General features: G+C 42.8%; 1 protein-coding gene across 1 annotated transcript; it reads left to right on the top strand.

Moving 5' to 3' along the window:
- Nucleotides 1-1,921: 1,921 nt before the first annotated feature.
- Nucleotides 1,922-12,952, top strand: RS1 (retinoschisin 1; the record flags this gene model as incomplete). Its single annotated transcript, XM_084788652.1, has 5 exons — nt 1,922-1,972; nt 2,028-2,133; nt 8,679-8,820; nt 9,284-9,479; nt 12,518-12,952. 5 exons carry the CDS (start codon nt 1,922-1,924, stop codon nt 12,668-12,670), a joined length of 648 nt encoding a protein of 215 aa, XP_084644778.1. The 3' UTR covers nt 12,671-12,952.
- Between the last annotated feature and the right edge of the window lie 5,808 nt (nt 12,953-18,760).

Genomic DNA, 18,760 nt, shown 5'->3' on the forward strand with positions numbered 1-18,760 from the left:
CTGGAGATTTGAACTCAGCTCCTCATATTTGCACAGCAAGTGCTCTTACCCACTGAGCCATCTCCCCAGCCCTCTTTCAAATGTGTGTGTGTGTGTGTGTTTTTTAAGTTTTATACTAAGCTTAGCCCTATCATTCCAGCATTCAGTACACTGAGGCACTCAGTGCTAACCTGGCTACACAGTGAGTTTCCAGGCAAGCCTGGGCTACAAAGTGAGACCCTGACTTGAAAGAAAGAAAGAAAGAAAGACAGACAGACAGAAAGAAGGAAGGAAGGAAGGGTGGGGTAGAAGCTAGGGTCATAGCTTAGTTGGCATACTGTTCATCTAGCATACATGGTCCAGCACTACATAAACTAGATGTGGACGTGCATGCTTATAATCCCAGAACAGGGATTATAGGGAGTGTCACTTCAAGCTCCTTTTTGATTACATAGAGAGTTTAAGGCCAAGCTGGGATAGAAGAAACCGTGTCCCAAAACAAGAAAATAAGAAAAACAAAACAAAAAAAATCTAAAAAAATATCCATCCAGACCTATTTTAGGTACCTTTGCCCATTCTAGGCAAGTGATTTAACATTTAGCTGCACCCATAGTGGGGTTTCTTTGTTCTTGACACAGGATTTTTGTATACGGCCCAGATGCCACACCCAGTTAGATTGGCATGTTTTGCTGCCGTTATTGATTTTTCTTGTCATTGTTGCTTTTTTTTCTTTGAAGCAAGTTCTCATGTAGCCCAGGCTGGTCTGGAACTTGATAGGTAGCTGATGATAACCTTAAATTCTTGACCCTTCTATCTCTATCTTCCAAGGGCTGGAATTACAGTCATGTATTAGCACAGGTAGTTCTAAAATTGGCTGCCTTAAGCTCAGTCTTGATGCAACTTGAAGTGCTGGGGTGGGTTAGTGGTAAGGGACTCCCCCTTTCTGAGGATGGGGGGATGATGGGGGATAAGGGAAGAGGGTGGGAGAAAGGGACTGAGAGGAGAGGAGGGAGGCGGGCTATGACTGGGATGTAAAGTGAATATATAAATTAAAAATAAAAATTTTAAAAATGGATGCCTTAGAGAGGCCCCTTTAGTGAGCAGAGGAGTCCCATCTTGTACTAGAACTCTATCCCCAAGAAGGTGACCCTTACCCTTGTGTATATAGGTGGCCCTAACAGATAGTCATCTGGTTGCCTATAGTGACACATATTTACTCATTTAGAATGAAAGATGAGAAGGGCATGGTGGACCATTTCTTTAATCCTAGCTTGTGGCATGTAGAAGCAGGAGGATCAGAAGGCTCAAGGCCATCCTTGGCTACACCAAGAGCTGGAGATCCATCCGCCTGTGCTGAATGAGACCCAGCTTTGAAATAAAACTAAAAGGGGACAGAAGGATGGCTCATTTGGTAAATCATAGAATCCATAAAGATGCTGGACAGGGTGGCAGGAGTTTGTAATCCCAGTGCTGGGGAAGTGAAGCAAGAGAATCCCTGTGGCATGCTGGCCAACTAGTCTAGCCTAATTGGTGAGCTCCAGACCAAGAAGAGAACCTGCCTCAAAGGAAGTAGATGGACTTCCTGAGAATGACACACAAAATGTCCTCTAGCCGCCACACATATATGAGTAGACAAGTAGATGTGCACCTGAATGTAACATGCACACACACATTTTTTAAAAAAGTAATGTAGAACTGGGAAGTACTTTAGATAGTAGACTGCTTGCTTAGCATTCATGATGGTCTTGATTTGATTTTTAAGCATCCTACAAACTGGGCAAAGTGGCACCCATCTATAAGCCTAGCCCTCAGAGGTGGAGACAGGAGGATCAGGAGTTCAAACTCATTCTCTGCTACATAGTGAGCTTAGACTTGGCCTGGGATATATGAGAGAGAACCTGTCTATAAACAATCCAAGCAAAAAAGTAGTATAGAATCAAAGATGAGTGGCCACTGTGTGTTGAACGCATCTGAAGCTTCTTGTGGCAAGCTGGTCAGTTGCATTTGATTATGACTTTTGTGACTTGTGCCCCTCTGGCTGCTTGCAGGATGAGGGTGAGGACCCCTGGTACCAGAAAGCATGCAAGTGTGATTGCCAGGGAGGGGCCAACGCTCTTTGGTCTGCTGGAGCTGCCTCCTTAGACTGTATTCCAGGTGAGTGGCTCAACACCCTGGCATTCCTCCTTCCAACTTCCAATCCTTCTGCTTGGCTTTTTCTCAAGTTGGCTTGTGAGCTTTGCATCTTACACTGGCCACTGCCTTCAACATACTGTTCGGCAACAGCTGCCAGGCTCTCTCCCTCCCAGGCTTGCCTGAGATGGTCAGATAAGATCCAACTGTCAATACAATCTGAAATTTAATCAGAGTGGAGAAAATCTCTTCCTTACAGGTATCAGAGGAGTGGGCGTGCTTTTATATCCTGTGATTGATGAGGAGTCTATAGTACATACTTGGAGTCGGGCTGTCTCCAAATCAGCTATGAGGATAGAGAGGGCAAGAATGTAGTAAACTAAACAATTTGACTCAGTTCTAGAAACCAAATTACTGTCATTTCATGCAGTATCAGTTAAGCAAAAATGGAGGGGCTCTATAGTTTCTCATATTGTGGTGACCCCCAACCATAAAGTTACTTTTGTTGCCCTTCAGAACTGCAATTTTGTTAGTTATGAATCATCATGTAAATATTTTGGAGATAGAAGTTTGCCAAAGTGGTTGCAAGCCACAAGGTGAGAACTGCTGGCAGTTTTGGTGACCCTGCTCTTTGGGGCTGTTAGGCGGAATAAATGGGACAAGGTGTCATTGTGCTGGACTGGGCCAACTGTAGCCTTTAGTAGACATTCGTTCTTTTGTTTGGTTGCCTCCTGAGAGGTTTCACACTGAGAAATTAGAGCAGACTTGCAGAGGCCTGCATTGTCCCTACAAATAATTGCAAGGCTGAATCCTTTTCATGGCCTAGGGCCAACTGTGCATGAAAGCCATGCCTCTCCTGATTATGACAGTGTCCTCCAATCTCTTTCACAACAGAAACTCAGTTTCTTCCTCAGGGAACTGTGAAGTCAGGGTGGGGAGTTGGAGGACAGGAAGGATGTTCAGTGAAGTGGGGCTTCCTCAGGGATGTCATCCCATTATACTTGGTGACAAGGACTCGTGCAGCTGTTAAATGTTGATGTGATCTGCTCAGTCTTAAAGGACTTTCTCTAGTAATGCATGTATGAATCTGGTCAAGGACTTTAACCACATACTTGTGGTGTGCTGGCCACTGATAGAAAGACAGGAACAAAGGCATCGGCTCAGCTATAGTGAGGTTTACCATTTAGTGGAAATGGACATTTTTTTTTTCTGCTATGGATGGGGCAATAGCCTCCTCCTGAAGGAAGACACACTAATCCTAACTGCAGCAGGAGTTTCCATTCTTTTTTTTTAAATTTATGTGTGTTGGTGTGAGGGTGTCAGATCTTGGAGTTACAGACAGTTGTGAGCTGCCATATGGGTGCTGGGAATTGAACCCGGGTCCTTTGGAAGAGCAGGCAGTGCTCTTAACCACTGAGCCATCTCTTCAGCCCATGAAGTTTCCATTATTGTGCCCTAGAAGGGGAAGAATCACACTAGGGCACAGATAAAGAGTGCAAGTGGTCATGGTTTGGTTTCTTTTAGCATGTGAGGAAACAAAGCAGAAAGTGAGTCCAGTCGCCAGAGTGTCCTGCAATGGCAAAGGGTTGTCTCTATTGTCTAGACTTCTAAGTTTTGGTCTACCATTTTCCCGCCCTTGCTTACCTTTGGGTGCAGTAGGAGGTAGTCCTTTTCCTGTGATAAGGATGGAAGCTTTATTAGTAGTCTTTATCCACAATTCAATCTGTTCGAGTTAGATACCAGAATACATGGAACGGTATAACCATCTAGTAAGTGAGAAGTTGCCTAGGGGAAAAGGGCTTTGTTGGAAGCCAGCTGGAGCAGGCCAAAACTAGCTTTGTTGTTTTCTTCAGATCCTTGCCATTCCTCTTACCTTGGCTATGACATACTGTTATTTTCTCATCATTGTGTCTGATCTCCCCACTTTAACGCTAACTTTTGTTTTCAATGAAATGTTTCCAGGAGGGACATGAGCTATATTAGAATTTCACTCCAAAGAAGTGTCTTGAAAATTAGAGAGAGAACTGGGGATATAGCACTGTTGGCAGAGTACCTGCCTAGCACATACCAAGCTCTGGTTTCATGATCCCAGCATTCCTGAGATAGAAGCAGGAGGATCATTCTTTCAAGGCCATGCTCAGTGCTACATAGAGAGTTTGAAGCCAGCCTGGATTACAGAGGACACTATGTCAAAGATAAAGGAATAGGGCCAGTGGTGTGGCTCAATAGGCCAAGGTGCCTGATGACCATACCCACACAGAGGAAGAAGAGGGTGACTCTTGTTGTCTTCCAACCTCGATACAAGCACCGATCTCCACATGTGCACACTCCCTTCAACCACTTCCCCAAATAAATAAACAAATACATTAGAAATACAGAAAGAAAAAAGGAATTTGACAGAGTGTTTATGGGGAATTGGTTTATTAAGTCAACCGACTGAGGGGCTGAGAAGATCCTAGAGTTGGAGCTAGTTTGGTCCCCTATGGACTTGCCATGAACTTGAGGTTCTAACATGAAACTATATCTTAGCATATGCATTTTCTTTACAGTGTTTATTTTTCCAGATATTTTCAGGTAGGAAGGAAAACAAACATGTCAGCGTGAAATGGTTGGTTCATTGTGTTGACTGGCTGTTTCTGTAAGTGAAAAGATTCGAGGCAGTAGACTCAAAATTCCAGAAGTCATTTTTTGGTCACTCATTCAGTTCTCATGGAACACCACTTCACATGTCTGTATCTTGATATTGAGCGCTTCCATCAGGGCCTGCCTTTTGAAGGAAGGTCCTAGAAAGCACAGAAGCACGGATGTTGTCACTCATAGCTGCTGAGAAAGTGCATGGGGGTAGTTAGGATAAAGTCTAGGGACTCCACCCACAGAGCAGAAGACCAGGGACCTTCTTTAGCGTCAGCTAAAACTATTACCAATATCAACTCTGCCTTTTCTAAGTTAAGTTAACTTAACCTGAGGGTGGGGGCATAGGAAAGCTTAAGAAATCCAGGGGTTCAGGCTAGGGATGCAGCTTATTGGTAGAATACTTGCCTCACATCTGTGAAGCTTCAGATTCAATCCTCAGCACTACAAAAAGAAAGAAAAAAGGCAATCTAATAGTTACTTAATACTTCATTTTCATTACAGATTTATATTCTATTTTATCTATACATGTATAATATTTTATAAACATTATTCTTTGATTATTCTACATTCTATTATTGTTATATATTTTTAGTTCTCTCTCTCTCTCTCTCTCTCTCTCTCTGTCTCTCTCTCTCTCTCTGTCTCTCTCTCTCTCTGTCTCTCTCTCTCACACACACACACATACACACACACACACAACACACAACACACACACACACACACACACAGAGTAATATTCACAGCTCTCAGGAACTTTTTTTCAGAAATGTTCCAGAGCTGCCCTGCCTTTTTTTAGACAGGATCTAATGTAGCCAAGTATAACCTTGAACTCACGATTGTCCTGAGAGCTGAGATTGTAGGCATGTCCCAAAAGGCTTAGTTTTCTTTGGGTTTCTTCAAGTTAACTTTGTTTTCTTTTGTGGTGCTAGGGTTTGAACCTAGAGCCTCACATGTGCTAGGCAAGTGTTCAGTCAGTGAGCTACACACCAGGACCTTGTCCATGTTAGGGAAATAGTCTACCACTGAACAATCCCTTCCTTTTACTTTAGTGCTGAATAGTCTTTATAAATAAATCTGGACTCCACACCTACAGACTCATTAAAATATAAACTGAATAAAGCAAGCAAACATGTCATAAAGTACCTTAGCAACACATTACACATGTACTCTTATCCATCTACTTATCAAGGGTCACTTGAGCCATGAAAGATGGAAGGTTTTCCTTTAAGAGTGAAATGACTATAGAAAAAGTGTGATAGGCCTGGTGAGTTGAGATGGGTCAGTGAGTAAGAATACTTTCTTTGTAAGGTTGACAACCTGGGTTTCAAGTCCCAGCATCCACACAAAACTCTAGACTTCACAGGGTGTGTGTGGAGGCACACACTTTTAATCCAAACACTTATAAGATAGAAACAAGCAGGTTTATGAGCCTGAGGCCAGCCTGGTATACATACCAAGCTCTAGGCTAGCCAGCACTACAAAGTGAAACCTGATCAAAACAAAATAAAACAAACACAACACAAGCCCCAAACAAAAAGAAAAACTAGGCATTTACTGTATCTGTAACCTCAGCATTGGTGAATGGAGGCAGGTGTGCCCTGGAGAGTGAGAACAACCTGGATAAATAAAATACATCTTTATAGTTCCATCCTCCCTTTTCTTTTCTCTTCTTTCATTTCTTCCTTTCTTTTCTTCTCTTTCTGACACAGGGACTCAGGTATTTTAGGCTGGCCTCAACTATGTAGCCAAGGATGTCTTTGAACCCCTCTATCCTCTTGCTCTTAACTTCTATACAGTTGTGGACAACTATGGCCAGGTTCTAAGGATGAAACTCAGGACTAGGTAAGCCCTCTACCAATTGAGCTTTAGCCTCAGGCCTCCAAAAAAAAAAGGCCTTGGATCTCAAGCAAACAACACAATCTCAACTGCTGAGTAAGCCTCCCCAGGTCTCTGAGGACGCTGCCATGGAGGTTTCTAGCCTACTCCTGTCACATCGGCGATGTGGGAAGCAATGCACGAGAGCCAGTGCAAGTTCAATGGAAAGAGCAAATTGCCACAAAACAGTGACCGGAAGATAGTAACAAGATTTTCCTTCTTTTCTGCCTCCTTCCTATAGCCCATGGCCCTGAAGAGAAAGGGAAAAAGAAGCAAAGGAATTTGGTCCTTAGATGGTCAAAGTGGAGCTGATTTAGAGATAGCCAGTTAGAATTGGACAGAGTAAGGCTGGAAATGTAGCTCATTTGGTAAAGTGCTTGTTGTCACATTTGCCTTCATGGTAAACAAAGGAAAAATAAAGCTTACAGATTAAAGTACCCGAGGAGGCTAGGGTGGTGGGTATGGGCCTATGATATCAGCATTTGGAAAATGAAGGCAAGAAGAGCAAGGCCAGGCAGGTGTTTGTAGTTAGTTTGAAGCCATCCTGGGCTACATGAAACCTTGTCCTCCCTCAAACCAAACTAAACAGGTTAAGTGACAAGGGAAGGCCCATTAAAACCCTGTTTTCTGTCACTGAGATCTTGTCCCTCCTTTGGTAGCTTGACCCTATCTTGCAGGCTAGAGGGGAGCCGGGGCCTGTGTGTTTGGATCTCTCAATCTACCAGCCCACAAAATGCCTTCCATGGCAGACCAAAGCTTTTAAAATGGACGTTGAAAGTATGCTTGTTAAAAATCCTCCACTCTGGGAGTGGAATCCTAGACACTGCATTCTTAATAAGCTCTCCTAATGATTTGGCCACACCAGGTGTGATTGAGTGGCTCATAAAACTACTACTCTCCTGAAAATTGGCATGGCTTCAATAGACTCCAAGGCCTTGAGTACTTGATAATCTACAAATGCTGTCCTCTCAAGCCTGGACACAGTGAGAGATAGACACAAGTAGGAAGAAGCTGAGCCATCCTAGCCTGAAGCCTGCAGCTATCCTGTTTATGGTATCTCGGGGCAGGGCAGGGCCTTTTCAGAAAGTGGTGTGGTGTGGTGTGGTGTGTGTGTGTGTGTGTGTGTGTGTGTGTGTGTGTGTGTGTGTAAAGCAAGTACACGCTGCTGTCTTTAATAAACATTTTTGTTTTTCAAATAGAAAGGGAGAATAGATGCTAGGTTGTCAATTGGCAAGGGTAACCCAATGCTGGTTTTATGTGAGGACTTAGTTACAAAGGGAAGGGAGAAGCAGGCAACTAGCCTATAAGGACCACTTTGGCTGTCCCCATTTAGAAGAAAGTACTCCCTATCATCTGTTGCCTCTTCAGTCGTCCTCTATTTTTTTTTCAGACAGTGAGAAAGTGACAATTTACAGGAAGTCAGTCTCAGTATCTAATTGCCATTTTTGCTGCTCACCATTGTTTTATTCCTATAATTGGCATCATCTGCTGCTCAAGAATAATTAGAAACCCTAATGTTCTTATGCAGCACAGTTCAACCTGTGATAATGAGGGAACTAAAGCCGGATGCCTGGCATTTCAATATGCTATTTCGCTGCGGACCTTTTGGCATCTAGGGCTCTAAGTTGAAGAGGGAGGCGATGCATTTCTCTTCCCCCCCAATGAGGTTGCCATAGAACCAGCTCCGCACCCCTCACCCCCCTGCTTTTATGAATGTTGAGTGAAGAGTGAATGTCTCTATGGCAATCCCTTTAATTCAGTTACCTTCATCCTATGTGAGCATTTAAATGTGGCAAGTCTAGCTCTCTGTATCCGGTACCATGCTGAGAAATAAAATGTCCTCCCCCTGCCAAGTGCCAATGTTTCTGCTTTGTTTTTTTTTTAAAGCCATTTCCTGTTGGAATTCTCAGGTAGAGGTTCATTTCTTCTTTTGGATTTGGGGATGAGATCTCAATACTTTCTCAGGGCAGCCCAGAGGAGCTGGGACTTTGCATGCTACATATTCCGCCACTCTGGCTAGAGATTTGGGTGTTTGAGTGTGTGCTGTTTTTCCTCCTCAGAATGCCCATATCACAAGCCCCTGGGTTTCGAGTCAGGGGAGGTCACGCCAGATCAGATCACTTGCTCTAACCCAGAGCAGTACGTGGGCTGGTACTCCTCATGGACAGCAAACAAGGCCCGGCTCAACAGTCAAGGCTTTGGGTAAGTAGGGCAGGCAGCCCAGGAGTCGTTCTTTCTGATTTTTCTTAGGATTTGAAAACTTTTGCTTTGAAAAATTAGGTCTGTCTCATCAATGGATGGCACAGAAAGCACTTGTTCAACAAACCTCGCATGAGTGCCTTGTTGTGCCAAGGACTGCAAGTACACTGGTGGCAGGATGGGTTAAGTTCCTTGGTGTTGGAGGCACATAGTGAAGAGTCTGTAAGCACATCACTGCAACCTGATTATTTAGCTCAAGGGATGAACACTGTTGGGAAGATGAGGAAGGAAGAAAGAGCCAGGAAAGTCTTTCCTAAGGAAAATACCTGAGAATTGGGCTATGTTGAAGGCCTAGAATTGGGAGGATACCTCTTGGTGTTAGTAGCCCCTCAAAACTCAGCACCTGTTGGCTTTTTCCAGACATTTATAGAGGATGGCTCCTGGTAATTTGGTGTATTCCTGGCAGGTGTGCTTGGCTTTCCAAGTATCAGGACAGTAGCCAGTGGCTACAGATAGATTTGAAGGAGATCAAGGTGATTTCTGGGATCCTTACCCAAGGACGCTGTGACATAGATGAGTGGATGACCAAGTACAGCGTGCAATATAGGACTGATGAACGCCTGAACTGGATTTACTATAAGGATCAGACTGGAAACAATCGGGTAAGTGGGGCCCACTCCAAGTCATCTTCAGCTCACATCCCCTGGAACTTGGTCCATTCCTACGCTTCTGTTGCCCATGTCTATGTCAGAGTACTGAACCCTCTGCATGTTGGGTCATCTATGTTCCTTCTCCACTGTATGATCTGTTCTCTTTCCCAGATGTAGCCCGGAGACTAGCAGTTTGTAAATGAAAGGTCCTCTTTTGTGCAACAATGGTATTTTTCCAGTTCTCAGTCTCAGCATGTAGTCTCTTGAAAACACTACCCTGGCACTTTGGACTGTTCCAAACTCAAGGGATCACTGACTCTGGGGCTTCATGAGCCTGGCTCGCCTGTTATCACTCATTTGTACAGTTGTGGTCTCTTCTTTCCATGGACTGAGATCAACAGCTAGAAATCTTTCAGAAGCCCAGCAAGTGAGCCACTTTGAGGCTAGAGATATGGCTCAGTGGTTCAGAACACATACTCCTCTTACAGATAACCAGAGTCTATTCCCAGCACACAGATCATAACATTCTGTAATCCCAGTTTCAGGAAGTCAGGCAGGGGCTTCTGGCTTCCAAGGACTTCTGCACTCCCGTGCACAGAGCCACACACAGACACACATAGAGACACATGGTAAGAAAAAAGCAAACTAAAATGAAATTTGAAAATGTTAGTAATGGGTAACAATAAGATGAACTACTATTCATAGACTAAATGGCTATTTAAAAGATGGTGCCAGTCCAGACACACTTAATCTATTAATCCTTGAGAACCAAGTTCTAGATCTTCACTATGAATGAATAAACTCATGGATGTCTTGGCAATTAATAAAAAATGAATTGAAAACTCACTAGCTGTTTGAAAATCCTAACTTTTTTTTTTTTTGCCTAACAGCAAGGAATTCTTCAGGCCATTTCCTATATCTATCCTTCTCTGTCACTGTGCAGTGCAGGCTGGTCCTGATCCTTTGTCTCTATCTCCTGAATGACGGGATTACAGGCACATGTTACCACTTCCAGTTCTCTTCAGACTATTTGTTGTTATTGTTCTTTGAAACAGGGTATCTCTGTGTGGCCCTGGCTGTCCTGGACTTGCTTTTGTAGACCAAGCTGGCCTCGAACTCACAGAGATCTGCCTGCCTCTGTCTCGAGTCCTGGGATTATAAGGGTGCATCACTGTGCCCCCACTTCTCCTCAGATTATTCATGAAACCTAATCAGGTTGAGTAGACATGGGTGGCTGATAATGAGAGTGGTGACAGTTTGCACAGTATGACATTCATGGGTTGAGGTTTTGAGGAGTTTGACACACTGGGAAAAAACATTTTCACACTTATTTGAGACAAGGTTTCATGTATCCCACGCTGGTCTCCAAGCTGCTATGTGGCTGAAGATAACCTTGAACTTCTGATCCTCCTGCCTCCATTCGCCTCCTGAGTGCTGGCATTGTAGGTGTGCACTAGCATCAGTTTATGTGGTGATGGGGATCAGAACCCAGAAATTTTGTGCTTGTTAGTCACTCACACTACCAATTGGGCTACATCTCCTGCACCTCCTAATTTCATTGTTTGCCCTTACTAGTTGTAGTCTCCAAAAGACATTTAGAATTCATTCTTAAGCCTTGTGCTTGTGAAGGCCTTGCTGGGGCTCTGAAGGAAGCACTCGACTCTATTTCTGAAGTCTCAGGTCAGGGTCCATCAACCTCCTCTTCACCTCCTTCTGACTTGAATGCGTTCAAGGACAAACAGCTTAGAGAGGGCAGCTCAGGCCTTGTTGCTAGGAAAAAAGGCAGGAGTGCTATAAACAAGGCCTGCCTGCTTTGTGGATGGATAAAGCTAAGTGCAGCTGTTAAATATTTCTAGGAGGAAGTTACAGGAGGAAATGAAATGCTCTTCTGTCATGGAGCAGAACACTGTGACCCTGGAAAGAGTGTGAAACAGGACTTCCTCAGAAACAGTCAAAGGTTTTCATCATCTTATGTTGCTTCCTGAAAAACATTAAGCAAGCCTTTCATCTCTTTATGTCAACACCACCTTCTGCTTTCCAGAATTTTTCCTTTAGTTTTTATCTGTTTGTAAACAAAAACAAAAAACAAAAACAAAAACAAAAACTATTTTTTCCAAGCCCAAAAAGCACTTGTCACTTGTATCAAAGTAGAAACACACATTTAAGCTTTGGCTTCCAACTTCAGAGGCAGGTACACAGTTTGATTTGAGTGCACCTTGGATATCTTTGGGATAGGTGAACAGTTCTCTTGTGTGGCATGGACTCTTTCAAAACTTTTTTTTGTCAAAGTGCAAAGGCTAAAAATGGAAAACTTGCAAAAAGAGTGAAGAGGCATATTCGAGCAACAAACCAATAGTACTGTCTGTGATGATGAAAACAGTCACATCTGCACTGTCCAACATGGTAACCACTGGTCATGTGACGCTACTGAGCACTTGAAATGTAGCTAATATGGGCTAGGCAGATGGTGCTGTGGTCAAGTGCTTGCTTAGCATATATAAGGCCATGGTAGCACACACACACAGACACACACACACAGACACACAGACACACAGACACACAGACACACACACACACACACACACACACACACACACACACACACACACAGAGAGAGAGAGAGAGAGAGAGAGAGAGAGAGAGAGAGAGAGAGAGAGAGAGGAGAAACTAAATTACCATCTACTTTTACTTCAACTGGGTACACATAGCTATTGGCTACCATTTTGAATAGTGCAATGTCCCCATGTATAGTCAGACATTCTCAGAGCATGTGGCTGTTTGCAATCATCTAGTCAGATTTTATGAGGTGCTGCAAGTTTTCTGTAGTTAATCTACTCTTTTCCATTGTTCAAAATCGAGACTAGGTCCAATGAGATAGCTGAGCAGGTAAAGGCACTTGCCACCAAGCATGGCAACCTGAGTTCAAGGCCCAGAACCCACATGGTAGGAGAGAACTGACTTGTTTCCCGAATATGTATTTGCTCTGGTTAGGAGTCATTTTTCCTTTTCCTTCTATTGTGATAATGACCAGACTTCCTCTCTCTGTTTAGGTCTTCTATGGAAACTCAGACCGGAGTTCTACAGTCCAGAACTTACTGCGGCCCCCCATCATTTCCCGTTTCATCCGACTGGTCCCTCTGGGCTGGCATGTCCGAATTGCCATCCGGATGGAGCTGCTTGAGTGTGCCAGCAAGTGTGCCTGATGCCCACTTCAGCTCACTCCTGCCACTGCAGGGAGAGCTTGGGGGAGGGGCACCCTGACATACCACTGTGATGAGCAGGGCTGTATCTTCTAAGCACTTTAAAATGTAGATCTGGGTAGAGGTTATTTCATTAAAAAATTAGTTTCCAATTTCAATGAGAGAAAAAGAAGAAAAAACGGAGCCTTTCCTCAACTCAGGGCCAAAGAAAATAAGAACAAAGAAAATAACCCTCAAAGCAATTTTCTTACACAAATCTAAATAGCAGGGGTAATTTGCTGTTCCCTTTCCCTCTCTCTTTTTCTTTTTGTCTCAGCGACACTGTCAAAGGTACAGACCCAGGTGAACACAAAGCAGCTTTGATAATTTGAGAATTTTTTTTGTGTGTGGCTGTTACCACATTGAGAAGAGGAGTACCGTTTTGCAAAGCAACACACGAATGCTGAAGGTTTTGCCCTTAACACTCTCATGACGTACTGACTAGAGAGGACTGGAAGCAAGCACGCAGACATGAGTCAAGCAGAGGGGAGCCTGTAAACAGCAACCAGCCAGCCAGCCAACTAGGCAAAGCTTCCCTCTCCTGGGACTGTTTTTGCCTTGAAAGGGTCTGGACTTTTCACCACAGGACTGAGGGATTTTGGGCTGGCTGGAGCTCCTTTTCATAAACTCCACTCTACAGCCCATTCAGCAGCTGTCCATCTCTGGTTTCCAGGAGATGAGTGCAAAGGGCAGGCTTACATGTGTGTGTGGGCAGGGAGGTTTCCCTTACATAGAGGAAGCCCGAAGGACTAGAATATTTCACGCCGCCTTTACCGATGGCTACAGTTTTCTAAAAATTGACTACACTTAGAAAACAGCTGAGACAAGACATATCTGTGGCTACTGGGAGGACACCATGCTTTGTGGGAAAGGGGTCAGGACTCCTGTCATAGAGGACTGGGTGGGCATGGTTCAGTCAGTAAAGTGCTTGCTGTATAAGCATGAGGACTTCTAGACTCCATGTAAACAGTTAGGCATGAACAGGTATGGTGGAGTGAGCATGTCTTTAATCTTAGTTACTTGGATAGCAAAGGCAGGCAGAGCTCTTGAATCCAAGGCCAGCCTAGTCTATATAGCAGTTCCAAGCAGCCAAGGCTACACAGTGAGAGCCTGTCTAAAGAAAAAAAACAAAAACAAACCAACCAACCAACAAACAAAAAAACAAGCCAGGCATGGAGGGACAACACACTTGGAAATCCCAGGACTAGGAGGCAGGCAGAAAGACAGGAGGGTTCCTAGAGCTCGCTGGACAGCAGTCTTGCCCACTCAGTGAGCTGCAGGTTCACTGAGGGACCCTGTCTCAAAAATAAAGTGAAGAGTGGTTGAGGAAGCCACCAGATAGATACTGACTTCTGTACACACACACACACACACACACACACACACACACACACACACACACACACACACACACTTAGGTTTCAAACCCTGGGATAAATGGCTGAGGTGCTTATTTTAACATATCAAAGAGGAACTGTCCTCCAGGTTCTCTCTATATCCCTCAACCCCTACCAGGTCCTCCTGGCTGGCATACCCCACACCCTCCCCTAAACTCTCCAGCCCAGGGGGCTGGGCTGCTCTTCCCTATAAATCTAACCATTTTAGTTGCCCAATCTCTTCATACCTTTGGCTATTGCACCTGGTGTCCCTGCTCTCTCACATGGCACAGCTTGGTCTGTCATGTCCACTGTAGGTTCTCCAAGATGTCCCTGCCTCTGGTGATACTCTCTCACTTATCTATAATAAACTTTCTCTTCCACCATATGTAGGAGCAGTCATGTTCATTCTCTTTTTCTTTCTTTCTATTTTTTTTAAATCAAACATATGAGCAGGAAAAAAAATAACCTATAGCTTCTCTGGTAGGCTTCTCCCCACCAACCTCTGCCTTGTCCACCCAAACATGTTTGTATAGCCATGCTGCCATTTTAATCCTCTTTAGGTAGGGATGGGATTGGTCCATCACCCTCTGCCTGGAGTAGCTCATTTAGTAGGGAGCCCGAATGACTACTGGTCTCCCTCTCATTTGCCATCTGTAGCTCAGGCTGGGTTTGAGGTCCTTCTTTGGGAGAGGCTGCTAACTGGGGTGAGGGTACAGGAGGCGTATGGAGAGAAGCTGAGAAGCTAGAGAATGCAGACCCTCCAAAGATAAGGTTCTGACCTCACAACACAGTGTATCCTTGGCTAGCAGCAGTGTTCTCTGAGATACTTTCCAGTTCCAGATATTAAGGAGGCTTACATAGACGCACACTAAAATGACCTTGGATGGCCAGGCTTGGTGCTTTACATCTTTAACCCTACCACTTGGGAGACACAAACAGATGGATCTCTGTGAGTTCAAGGTCCGGTATGCAGAGCAAGCTCCAGGCCAGCCAAGGCTACACAGTGAGGCGTAAATTAATTAGTAAGAATGGCCTTGGATGTCACATTCATTCTTAATGAATGGAACAACTTTTCAAAAGCCTCAGTGTTTTGGTTCCGTGTGTGTGTGTGTGTGTGTGTGTGTGTGTGTGTGTGTGTGTTTGCCCAATAACATTCCTGTTATTAGAACATATGTACAAATCTATTTTGGACAAAATTACTGAAAGCAGAACCTTATTTAGGAAGCTGGGTTAACTTTTCTCACCACACTGAGTAAGTTAGAGAAAATGGCAATAACTGAAGAGTACTGATCAGGGAAAAAAATAACAAAATGGTACAAGGCATGGATAAAGAGTCATCAAATAAAAAATCTTATCATAAATTTGTTTTGTAATAATTTTATTAACTTCACATAAACAGTCCTTATTAATTTGAGGTGTATAATTCAATGACAATATATTCAGACTTGTGCAATTGTTACCACAAGTAACTTTGGACTACTCTCATCACCTCAGAGACAATCCTCCACCCATTAGCCATCATTTACCCTAGCCCTAGGTTACTTGAAACCCATTTCCTATTTGCATGTAGACTTTTTTCTTGTCCTGGGCATTTTCCCTCATAGGTGGAATCCTGATATACAGTAGTTTGTGACTGGTTTCCTGTACTTATCATCATGTTTTTGATGCCCATGTGTTGGAGACGTACTTCTTCCTTTTTTGGTTATTATCATTCTGTGTAAGGTATTCTATTATTATTTATCCATCCATTTGGGTGGTTTCCACTTTGGATCTAGTATGACTAATGCTGCTACATGAATATTTATCTGTTAAGTTTTTGCTTGGACATGTTTTATCTTGAGCACAGACTTAGAATCATTGGGTCACTTGGTGACTCTATGCTTATCCTTATGAAGAACTACTTTCCCAGGTGGCTATACTGTTTTCTGTTTCCAATAGCAAGGTATGAAGGTTTTAATCTCTCTACATCTTCAGCAATGCTTCTTGTCTTCCATTAGAGCCATCCTAGAGTATGTCTGAAGTAGCATTCTATGATATTTAATTTTGCATTTCCCCAATAACTAATGCCATTGAACATCTTTTCCAGGGACCATTTACATAATTTTGGAGAAACATCTATTCAGACCTTTTGCCCATTTAAAAATTTTAATTCACTAATTCATTAAGAGTTCTTTGTATATTCTACATACAATTCTCTTATTGCAAATATTTCTTCCATCCTGTTCTTCGTTGTTGTTGTTGTAATTGTCTTGGTTTAGTTTTGATATAGGATCTCATGATGTAGCCCTGGCTGGCCTGGAACTTGCAGAGATCCTTCTGACTCTGCCTCCCAAGTTCTGGGACTATGGATATGTGTCGCCAAACTTGGCCTTCTTTCTTTTTAAACACTCTCTTGGTGAAGTTCTTTGAAGCACAAAAATTCCAAATTTTAACAAAGTCCAACTTTCCTGTTTCTTCTTCTGGCGTATTATCTGAGAAACTACTATCAAATCCAAAGTCAAGAATATGTACTCTTGTGTTTTCTTATAAAAGTTTTGAGATTAAAAAAAAAAAACTTTTAAAGTTTTACCTCCTGCTTTGTGAATGGTTATAAGGCAAAAGTCTAATTTTATTCTTTGCATGTTAATATGCAGTTTTCTCGGTACCTTCTGTTGAAATTCTTCCCCATATTGAATGGTGTTTGTACTCTTGTCAAAGCCAACTAGCCCAGAATATGTGGGTTTAACTTTAGGCTTCATAATTATATTACCTCATAGTCTTCATTACTGTAACATTTTAGGGAGTTGTGAAAATAGGACATGAAAGTCTTCCAATTCTGGTCTTTTTCAAGATTGTACTGGCTATTCTGGGTTCCTTAAATTTCTAAATAAGTATAGCTATAAAGAAGCCAGCCAGAGCTTTCACAATGGAAAGTACTTACAGTTTCAGAATTTAATAAACAATGAGACACTAAGATCTGCAAAACATTTATCTGTAGGTAATTTGTTTTCAATAGTACACACATTACTTATTTCACTAAATTTGTGGCAGGAGATATATAAAAGAAAACTAGCATTAAAAAAAAATTGGAAACCTAACAGAATCTTGCTATTAAAAAAAGGTTGCAATATCATTTCTTTTAGGGGTGAATAATTCAATAAAAATTTATAATGGAGCAAACTCACTCCTATCTTAGCATGTTTTGTTTTTTTAGTACTAGACTTTGAGTTATACATGAAGGATTTTTTTAATGTTTTTGAGGCCTTAACTCAGGGTTTCGTACATGCTAGGCAAATACTCTATCACTAAGTACACTCTGCAGCCTGCAGATCAAAACAAAACAAAACATTGTGGTAAAACACAACATTTTTTGTTTGTTTTTTGAGACAGGATTTCTCTGTGTTAGCCTTGGCAGTCCTGGACTTGCTTTGTAGACCAGGCTGGCCTCAAACTCACAGGGATCTATCTGCCTGGCTCTGCCTCCTGAGTGCTAGGATTAAAGGTGTGCACCACCACGCCTGGCAAAACACAACATTTTGCATACCTTTAATTAACCATGAAGCATTAAATAATGCTATTAAGAAAAAAATTGGAAGTGATCCTGGTACTCGACGTGGAAGGTTATATGGGCAAAGCGAAGGTATTTCAAAGTAGAGAAACTGCTATGAATCCAGTCTCAGAGCCAAGAAGACTGCATCTCATAAGTAAGCATTTGAATGAATGCTGACAGATGTACACTTCTTTGACCATGTGAGCTGTAGTGGTAGAGAACAACTGAAGAACAGCTTATAAGGGCTGCTGCTTCCCCTGGGATTCTAAGAACAGGCCACAAAAAGTTGGACCCTTTTTTGACAACAGAGTTGATAGGAAGATTGGATAAAATACATGTACCTACTTAATGTACTAACCTTAGAGCTCTCTAGAGCGGGCTTTCAATAGTCTGTGAAATTTCTTCCCAGTTTCTTTAAGCCTGATGTGTATGTGTGTGTGTGTATGTGTGTGTGAGTGTGTGTGTGTCTGTGTGTGTTTGTGTACTGTGGAAACCAGAAGAAGACATCTGGATTTCTAGATATAGAGTTTCAGGTAGTTGTGAGCTACCCAATGTGGGTCCGGGGAGCTAAACTCAGGGTCTCTGGAGGAGCAGCAAGTGTTCTTAATGAGTAAGCCATCTTTTCAGTCTCCCTTCCCAGTTTCTCAGAACTATCAACTGAGACACAAACACAAAGCATAATGTTATATTGGCTGATATTTACCAAAATTCTGTTACATGGTTGGTAGCATCTCATTAGATGCTCACAACACGCCTACATTTAAAGGAAAAGAAACTGAGGCACAGGGAAGCTAAGTAGTTTGCCTCAAGTCATGTCAGAGTTAAGTGATATACATCCACTAAGGCTATCTAACCACTTCGCCAGCATGCCTGGATGGCCAATAAGTTGTGTCATTGAACTGTTTCATCTTTAAACCAGTCACTCCCAGATGAAAGATGTGATGGAAGATGGCACATGAACTGGTATGAGCTTTTAGAAAAGACTGTTATACTGGACATGGTGGCTCATGTCTATAAAGATGGGAGGTGGAGGCAGGATGATCAGGAGCTCCAGATTATTCTTAGCTAACTGCGAGTTGGAGGATAGATATAGCAACTCTTTCCTGAAACAAACAAACAAAACAAACAAATAGACAAACAAAATAC

This window comes from Acomys minous (genome assembly GCF_964271855.1).
Source record: "Acomys minous genome assembly, chromosome: 7".
NCBI classification, from domain to species: Eukaryota; Metazoa; Chordata; class Mammalia; order Rodentia; family Muridae; genus Acomys; species Acomys minous.